This window comes from Panthera uncia, chromosome D1 (assembly GCF_023721935.1).
Source record: "Panthera uncia isolate 11264 chromosome D1, Puncia_PCG_1.0, whole genome shotgun sequence".
NCBI classification, from domain to species: domain Eukaryota; kingdom Metazoa; phylum Chordata; class Mammalia; order Carnivora; family Felidae; genus Panthera; species Panthera uncia.
The window spans coordinates 90,044,973-90,054,447 of record NC_064808.1 but is presented as its reverse complement, the minus strand read 5'-3'; the positions used below and the strand labels follow the sequence as shown (position 1 = coordinate 90,054,447).

Below are 9,475 nucleotides of genomic sequence, written 5' to 3'. Positions count from 1 at the left end.
CTCTTCCCACCGCTTAAGAAGAAGCTGGAGATTAAGAGCACCACACCCCAAGCCTTGGGAACTCAAGCTCTAGCAGACAGGGCACCAAATTTCATCCCCTTACCCCCCAGAGTGGATTAGGATCTTCCCAGCCTCAGGCTTCTGGGGCCTTCCCCCAGCCACCTGATAGCAAATGACCCTTTTAAAGATTCTGGGAAGCTGTGTGGAGAAGCGCTCTTGGGTTTGAAAAGGCAATTTGAGTCTCACTTTCCATACAAACACAGTGCATCTTTATTAAAATTTGCAAAATAAAAACAAAAACAGACATTTCAAGTTAGTTTAAAAAATACCTTCTCTATCCCCTGCCCCAGCAAAACCCAGCCAAGCCAGCAGGACAGGTTATCTGAATGCAGGGAGCTGGCTCAGGAGTGAAGGGTGATGTTAGATGGGGTGGAGTACAGATCAAGGGGGCCTGGAGGACTCCCTGACTGGCAGTCCCCACCAGGGCCCCAGTGGGCAGGTAGCCAACCTCAGCAGCATTCACTAGAGCCACTGAGAGAACTGGGCAAGGGGGCGGACGCTCTTCATAATCTGAGGTCCACTTCCCCTTCTACCTCCTGAAAATTTGAGTCTTAACTGAGACTCAGTTTTCCCATAGGAAAGAAAGGTGGGGGCAGAGGACTGGAGGTCTAGAAGATGGTCTCCCAAGACTCAGTCCTCTGTACAGGGGTGACCGCTAGAAGAAGGGGATAAACCAGATAGCTTAGCTGACAAGTGGCTGGACCATCACACCAGAGACCCAGCCTGACTCTGGGCGGGCACCATTACGGGGACAGCACCCATGCGGCTCAGAGTGGAGGAAGACACCCCACCAGGGCTGGGGGATGTTGGCTGAGGGTGGGCCCCATCTGTCCTGAGCAGCCTGGGTGAGGGCCGCACCTGACTGGAAAGGCTGGGTGTGGGGGTCAGTGCACCAGGCCTGGGAGGACCTTGGGGTTGCCGGAGGGCTCGTGCTGAGGTGACAGATGAAAGGGTCCCGTTCTTGGAGATTGTGTCTGAGCCCTTGGGCCAGGGCAGGGTCGGGGGAGCAATGGCGTCCTCCCTAGTCATCAAAGAAGCAATAAGATGTCAGAAGCTGGATGGGGGAAGAGGGGGGATTTCTACCTGCTTTGTCTTACTCCCCTCTCACACACCAGTTCACTCTCCTCTCCCTTAAAATCCCCCAATGGAATGATGTTTCAGTCACTGCCCACCTTTCCTTTAGATGACAGCTGCCTGAACTCCCAGCTGAGGGAAGCTAGGAGAACCCCATTGGGACAGAGACTGGGGACACTTACTTAATGTCATTGGCCGGCTCCTCTAGGGCCTTGCTCCGGCGATGGTACAAGAGGACCAGCCCAGCGAGCAGTCCTAGTCCAACCAGAGTGCCTACAACAGCTCCAGCAACAACAGCAGGCCCTGGCCCTGGGGAGACCTTGGTGTCAGAGGGAGATCCCCAGCCGTTCTCCACTCCCTCCAATCCCACTACCCCACTGCCACCATTAACAGTTTTTCTCTTTTTCCATGTTAAGAAGAGGGGTTGACTGTCAGCAGGAAATGGTCAGCCAGCCAGTGACCAAACATTTGTACAAACATTTGACCAGGACAAGCAGACAGGCCTCCTCTCCTCTTGCAGCCCCACCCCCACCAGTGACCAATCTTCTCCTTAACCACACTTACCCCTCACTGACCTGTGCTCACTTCCAAGGTCACATTGCACTGGGCACTGCCCACCTCATTGTGGGCCTTGCAGATATAGACTCCGGACATGGAACTGGAAAGGTTTGTGAGGCTTAAAGACCCCCGGATGGCATCTGTGGACACAATTTGACCATCAGTCCAGGGACCTTCTTTCCCACTGAAAAATTCTGCCCCTTCCAGGATGCCCTCTTTGATTCTCTGGGAGACTCATGGTGGGAAAAGTTGTGACCGCCATGCTGAGTTCTCCCCCCACGTACAAAGCTGCTAGCTCCATGCCCCTCTCCATTTCTTCTGCCCAGTGTCCCCAACTGAAATCTAAAAAGATTTAAGGAGGAATTGATGCCCAGAGAAACCCAAATATCAGTTTTATTTCTGTTCCAGATTGGCGGTGTGGTGAAAAAGAAAATATTAGGCTAGGAATCAGAAAACCTGAGCTCCCGAATAGGCCATGTGACTTTAAACAAGTTACTTCCTCTTCCTGGGGCCCAATTTCTTCATCTATAAAATGGGGTAATATGACCTCCATGATGGCATTAAAAGGATTATATGAAATAATTATTATAACAGTTAAAGTTTATTGGTTGCTTACTCTATGCCAGAGACTAAGTCCCTTATGTGTACAAACTTGTGAAAATTTCACAACAAACCTATGAGATAAACACTGTTTAAAAAAAAAAAAAAAACACAACTTTTGGGAAGCCTGGGGGGCTGGGTCGGTGTGTGTCTGACCTCGATTTTAGCTCAGGTCTTGATCCCAGGGTCATGGGATTGAGCCCGCTCAGTGTGGAGCCTGCTCAAGATTCCCTCTCTCCCTCTGCCCCTCCTCCCCCTCTGTAAAATTAAAAAAAAAAAAAAAAGTAGCTTAAAAAATAAATATATTTTTATATATTTATAAACCCATTATAAAATTGGTCAAATGAAAAGTAGAAAAAGGGACAAATTGAAAACTCATATACCCGCTACTTAGATTCAACAATTGCTAACATTTTGCTATATTTATTTCATTTCTCTTTTCGTGAGATTTTTTTAAATTTTTTTAATGTTTATTTATTTTTGAGAGAAAGAGAGACAGAGCATGAGCGGGGAAGGGGCAGAGAGAGAAGGAGACAGAGAATCAATCCTAAGCAGGCTCTAGGCTCTGAGCTGGGAACCCACACACTGTGAGATCATGACCTGAGCCCAAGTTGGACACTTAACCAACTGAGCCACCCAGGAGCCCCAAAGAATTTTTGTGAGACATTTAAAAATAAGCACTTCAGCATGAATCTCCAAAAAATAAGGACCCTGACCACATAACTACAATACCATTGCCACACCCAATAAATTAATAGTTCTCTAAAAGAATGATCTAATACCTAATAATAACTATCTAATTATCCATATTGAAAACGTTCCAATTGTCCCCAAATATGTTTTGTAGCTGGTGTGTTCAAATCAGGGCTGTGATATCCCCATTTTACAAATGAGGAAATGGAGGGGCGTCTGGATGGCTCAGTTGGTTAAGCGTCTGACTTCGGCTCAGGTCATGATCTCATGGTTTGTGAGTTCGAGCCCTGTGTTGGGCTCTGTGCTGACAGCTGGGAGCCTGGATGGAGCCTGCTTCAGATTCTGTCTCCCTCTCTCTCTGCTCCTCCCCCTTCCTCTGCCCCTCCCTCCCTCTCTCTGCCCCTCCTTCTCTCTCTCTGACCCTCCCCCACTCACACTCTCTCTCTCTCCCTCAAAAACAAACAGTAAAAATTTTGAAAATAAAAATAAATAAATGAGGAAATGGAAGCACAGAGTCACACAGCTAGTCAATGGCCGGGCTGGAATTCGAATGCAGATCATCTGCTCTAGACCCTCTTCAGTAACAAAAGTACATAGCATGCAGAAGCCCTGAACACAGTGCCTGCATCTGGTGGGCCATCTTTTTCCACCCTTCTCCCCACGTCCTCCTCCACCCCAGTACCTGGCAGCATTGCCTCCCCTTTTCACAACCACGCCCTCCCCTGGTACCTCTCATCCTTCCCTGCCCCAGCCACACACTCATTTGTCTCCAGAAGTTCCCTCACCTAAAACTGGTGCAAAGAAAACCTGGGCGGATGGGGGTGCCCGCTCCCACTGGTATTGGGCAGCTGGCTTACTCCTGGGGGACTGGCAGCTCAGGGTCACGTTGGTCCCCACACGGGCCACACCCAGGAGACGGCAGGACGGAGGAGCTGGAGGAACTAAAGCAGGGAGACAGGTTAAAAATTCAATCCCCAGGAACCAACAGACCCCCACCTCCACCACCTCCTACACTCCCCGCCTCCCTCTTCTGTCACTCCATCTGCCCTCCTCCAACCTTTACAGGCAGCCTTTTGGGAGAGACCTGCCTGACCTCCCTGGGGGCTGGGGCAGTATTGCAAAGTGTGTGCTTCACACTTACCCAGCACACTGAGTTCTAAAGTTTTGCTGCTGTGGCTCCCATTTATGCCTCGATGGTCTTGCACATTCACAGAGCAGCGGTAGGACCCAGAGTCTTTCTCCTGGAGGCCCTGCAGCCGCAGCGACACGTTGTGGGAGGGCATGGAGTAGACCAGGGATACCCCAGGTTTGCTTGTCATGGTCTTGCTGATGTACGCCAACACCTGGTGTGGGGTACAACGCCTCCCGGTTATCACATGTATGCACTGTGCCCGCGGGCTCAGCCAATCCCCTCCCCCACACTGGCAGTCTTCAAGTGCTCCTCCCCTGCACCCATCCCCTCGAACCTGTACCAGGTCCCCATTCACCCTGTTCCCCCCTAGCCACCCTCACTGGCCCTGGGTCCTCTTTACCACGACGCTTCTTGATCCCCTGTGCCTTGTCTCTTTATCTCCCACTTGGGGTGTTTAGAAAGGTGGTATAATGGGTGAGGGATAATGTAAACAGGGGGTATTTATGAAAGAAACTTAGAATTCAGGGATAGATCCAGGATTTTTTTTTTAACGTTTATTTATTTTTGAGACAGAGAGAGACAGAGCATGAACAGGGGAGGGGCAGAGAGAGAGGGAGACACAGAATCTGAAACAAGCTCCAGGCTCTGAGCTGTCAGCACAGAGCCCCCGACGCGGGGCTCGAACCCATGGACCGTGAGATCATGACCTGAGCCGAAGTCGGACGCTTAACCGACCAAGCCACCCAGGCGCCCCGATCCAGGATTTTTTAAATATCTTTTTTTAATCTTCTTTTTCTTGAAGATGTCCCCCCTTCCCTATGTATAAGTTCAGGCCCTGCAAAACTTACATCTACCCCTGTAATCTCAATTTCTGTCACACATACCCCCTATTTATCAAATGACTTCTAGAACATACTTTTCAGAGCCTAGGGAGGAGCTCATGCAAATAGGGGGCTCTGAAAATGACATTTCATTGGCTTCTGAGTAAATCTGCCTCTGAGAATAGGTCTGAGGTTAGGAGATGGAGGGGGGGTGGGGCAGGAGCCTACCGCTTGCCTCTCAAAGGAGTGTATGAAGGGGCAGCAGGACAGATAATCACGTGGGAAGAGAAGTGGCCTGTGACAGTGTCCAAAGCACAGAGAAGATGAAAATAGGGTGATGCTCAGCTTTTTAAAATGATGTAATACTTGCCCTAACCCTTCCTCCCTCCTCAAACCCCAATCCTCACTGCCCCTCCTCAAAGCAAAGCAAAGCAAAATGCCTTTCCACTTTCCAGTGTTTCGTGTGCTGGATTTCTAGGGAAAACTGGGGACAAGAAAATTCTTTGGGGCAGCCTCCAAGCTCAGAACAAAAACTGAGCCCATGAGGGACCGTGTATTTTCCTGAAACTCCTTCCCTGTCCCCCATTCCCTGGCCACCCCTCCTGTTCTCCTCAGTTCTTCCCTGCCCTCAGTCACAGGGTGTAGCCAGCCTCTGGCTGAGATGCTTTGCTCCCTCACCTGGTTCAGATCCTTCCCTTCTTGTTCCAAGAACCACATCACAGCAAGCAACTCCCACGTCTGGCCGGAGGACACCTGCCCTTGTAGGGTGTACCACACCGGGAGCACTACTTCTGCTCCTTCCACCGCCTTCAGCTTGGTGAGGCCAGCGGGCACGTGGAGCTCCAGCTGGGCCTGCGAGGGGGACGCTGGGGACAAGAGCCACAGGTGTGAGCACGGAGGGCTGGCTTCCCACTCTGCCTGAGGGCCCTGCCCAAGGCAGCAGAGGAGAGGACGAACCTTGCAAGATCCCACACTGCCCAGGGACGGCAGACCTAGTGTCCTGCTTTGGGATTTTATCAGACCTTATTCTCCACAACCTCAGCTCCTGGGTTCATAACAGGGTTAGGGACACATTTCTGTGCATTTATTGATATCCAGATTTCAGAGCACCAGGAAGAGGGGGCAGATTTCCAGTGGGGAGGGGAAGACATCTGAGAGGAAGGGTAGGTTTAACACTTTTCATCTACACTCTGCATAGCCCACTTGCTCCCCCAATTTCCCTGGGCTAGAATGGGTCTCGATGCTGCTGAGGGTCGCCAGCGATGCGCAGAGGGGGTTGGAAGGCCTGCCGGTTACCGATTAACCCGCGCGGCTCCTTCTGATCTAGCGCTCCACCTGGCCCACTGACGTAGTGCTCCCCAGGCCCCCAGGCTCAGTCCCGACCCAGGGACTTCCCCAGGAAAGCGGAGAGTTGAGAACCCAGAAGGGGGCCCTTTTTGGGTCCAGGCGATCCAGACGGGTCCTGTGAGGTTACAGGAACTCTTAGCAGAGCGGGAACACGCATGATGGTCCCCTGATAATCAAGTACAAAACTTATGTCTGCTTGCGTATGGAGTTCAGGCGGTGGACTGGGGTGTCAGTTTCAAGGAGAGGACAATGGAATCTATGCTTGCACGATGGCGTCCAGAAACATTCACGTTCTGCCCTTCAGAGGCAATGGGCAGTATCTGCCCTTCAGAGAGGCAATGGAGCAGCCCAATGCTAAACCCTTCCGGGGGCGGGCGGATAACCTCGGGCTTGTACCCGACCAGGCCTGAGGATGCTGGCCACCGTAGTCCTTGGCCTCAGCACTCTGCATTGGAATCTGAGACGCCATCTCTACATGGTGACCAGGCGGCCAAGGCGCGGACAGAGGCCGCACGCAGGCCCGGCTTTCCGCCCTCCAGGAGCAGGCCCTAAAGGCCTCTAAGGGCCAGGCGCAGATCCGGCCAGGATGCGCGCCACCCCCACGGCTTTCCGGCTGTGCGTCTTTACAGAACCCCCGGCCCTATTCCTTGGCCTTCGCCGCACCCCCCTTATCCATTTCCTGGCGGGTCCCCGCGGGCCGGGCGGGAAACTTGTGCCCGGTGATAAGGCAGAAGACAATGACGGAGGCGCAGCTAGACCGGAGGCTCTAGAGGCGAAAACAACCTCTGCCTCAAGGAGCCCGACCCCCCTGGGGACCTGGCCCGCTGCTCGCCGAGCGGAGGCCGGGGACGCCGGGAGGCCTTCGGGCAGTGCCGGATCTTCCCTGGCCTTTCTGGAGCACACTCCCGAGAGACCACAAACGTTTCCCCTTGGGAACCCTGCCTGGGTCCCGGGAGAGGCAAGAGCTTCTTCGCCACAGGCGACCCCGACGTCCTCCCCCAGGTCCTGCATTTATCCTACCACTTTGCAAAAGGAAGACTAGGGGTGGTAAAAGATAGCGATGGACACACTGGGGTCTGGGCACATGCCCCTGTCAGAAACCAATGGCTGAAGGGGGCCCGAGGCTTCCCTGCCCTCGGGTCTGGGTGCCCGCTGCAGCAGAAGCCCCTTTCGCTCACAAGGTCCGTGGTGCCCTGGGGAGAGGACACTGGAGTAGTGGGTCTGAGTGCAGGACACAGGGGCACCCCAAGAAAGGGACCCTTCTGGCCCACTCTGAGACCAGAGTGAGAGAGCAGGCAAGGGCGTAAAGAGCACAAAAATGGGCCCGCTCCCCGGGGCTACTATTTTTAGTCTCCCTTTCTCTGAGAAACTCCCCCCGCCGGCTTCTCACGCCCCAGGGGCAGCAGCGCAGAACCGCGGAGGAGCGCGAAACAGACTGGCCTCCGGGAGAACCCAGTGCAGCCTAGCCCAGCAGAGCGGATGCCTGCCCCAAGCACCGGGTGGCGGCCAGAGTGCCATTTAACTCTAGAGCAGCCACGGAGAGGTCAGCAGCCCCCTGCAGTGGCCTGCTAGGGACGTTGAGCCTGGGCTGTCGTGTAAAAACTGGGGTTCAAAGTTAGGGTAGAAAACGAAGATGTTACAGGAGAGATGTAGACCAGGCCCAAGCAATGAACTTGGACTTTTCTCTTCCCTTGCTTCCCAAATGCCCAGCAGGGAGATGGGGGAAACGCAGAAGGGGAAAGGGGCATTGAGGTTGACCTTGGGAGAAGGGACCTGAGAAGTTAAGAGATCCTGGAGTAGGCCCACGAAGCCTAGAGGGGCAGAAAGATGTTCCATCTTCAGTGCGGCTGGTGGGCTGCTCTAGAGCCCTCTTTGTCTGGGGACCCACTTCATGTCCCCACACCTTGCAGCACAAAGCTAAAGGGGGCACGGGTGAGCATTAGGTGTTCCCATCTCAGACCCCATCACTGTGACTGAATTGCACTCCATAGCTCTCTGCATCTGGTGACTTCCAAAGTGAGAGAAATAAGGGGTTAAAGTTGACCTTGACAAACTCACCCTTCACCCTATTTGGGATCCTTGAAAAGAGATGGCAAGAAAGCCTTGGAGTAAGTGAAAGGAGTTTAGAATGGGCTTAGTTTATGATGGGTCCTTTTCCCTCCAGATGTAGGAATGGAAGCCCTCAACACTCCTTAGGCACTTGCTCCAAGGAGGCACCCTTCCTCTCTGACTCTTTGAGGAACTTCCTCTCTATTTCCTTTGTCCCTTTGGCTCTGGGAACGAATGGGGGTGGTGGACCTCGTGGGGGGGGGGTCACAATTCTGCTCCTCTAGGCATTCAAACCCCTCCCCCATTTCCTGTGTCCCAAGTGACCTCACGGTCATGCTTTTGGGGCACCTCCCTTTATTCCCAGGGCAGGAAGCAGGAGGGGGCTAGAGAGAGGATCTGGGCCGGGGAATTGACACGAAGTGCGTTTGTTAAGCCTGGGATCCAGGGAATTCCTGGGGGTTCTTGCACATCAGCTTGTGTGGGGGGTGGGGGATATGAGGGGGGCTGGAGTTAAGTCCTTAAGCTCTTTAGCCAGTGTCTCATCTAGTAGCTCAGTTCATCCGGCTCTGCTGGGTGGAGGTGGGGAGTACGCGTGAGGAATGTTCCCACATCTCCGGTAGAGGTCTACCCAGCTAGATGCCCTGCCCCTCTCCCCTACTACACACACACCGCACCCAAAGTGGTAGCTGTCGAGGACGACAAGGAGACAGAAGTCAATACCAGCCAGCGATGCCCTCCCTGGGTGCGGAGAGGGCGGAGGAGTGTGTGGGGAGGAGGACGAGAGTCAGAGGCGGGAGTCCCCTTCCATCCAGTTCCTCACCAGTGCCCCAAACCACCTCCCTCGGGGGCTGTATTCATCCCATTTCCCATCTCAAGTTACCACCCCCCCTCCGGTCCCGGGTGGCACTCACCGAGGGTACTCAGCCCCAGGAACAAAAACCGCAGCAAGTTGGTCGCTGGGGACCTGGGCAGGGAAACCATGGCCCCCCTTCCTGGCCCCGACGGAGTCAGGGGCGCCGGCTCCGGGACTCAGCGACCGACAGGTGCTAAGGCGGCTCCGCAGCTGGGGCGGACGCGGGAGCCCGGCCACTGACACCAAGGGCGGCTCTAGCCGGAGTCTGTGCGCGCGTGTCCAGCCGGC

General features: G+C 53.8%; 1 protein-coding gene across 1 annotated transcript; it reads right to left on the bottom strand.

Moving 5' to 3' along the window:
* Positions 1-246: 246 nt before the first annotated feature.
* ESAM (endothelial cell adhesion molecule) lies at positions 247-9,475 on the bottom strand. The gene is made up of 7 exons (XM_049611287.1): positions 9,246-9,475; positions 5,617-5,804; positions 4,127-4,328; positions 3,771-3,926; positions 1,710-1,832; positions 1,317-1,443; positions 247-1,081 (listed from the first exon to the last, which is right to left on the bottom strand). The coding sequence occupies exons 1-7, from the start codon at positions 9,313-9,315 to the stop codon at positions 766-768; spliced, it is 1,182 nt and encodes a 393-aa protein (XP_049467244.1). The 5' UTR covers positions 9,316-9,475; the 3' UTR covers positions 247-765.

Bases quoted from the DNA above. Each gene is read 5' to 3' on its own strand.
- ESAM (XM_049611287.1), bottom strand. From the start codon at position 9,315: ATGGTTTCCCTGCCCAGGTCCCCAGCGACCAACTTGCTGCGGTTTTTG. The intron at 4,329-5,616 runs GTGAGGGAGCAA...ACCCCACACCAG, and splicing joins AAGGGAAGGATCTGAACCAG to GTGTTGGCGTACATCAGCAA. The intron at 1,082-1,316 runs GTAAGTGTCCCC...TTTGATGACTAG, and splicing joins GAGCCGGCCAATGACATTAA to GGAGGACGCCATTGCTCCCC.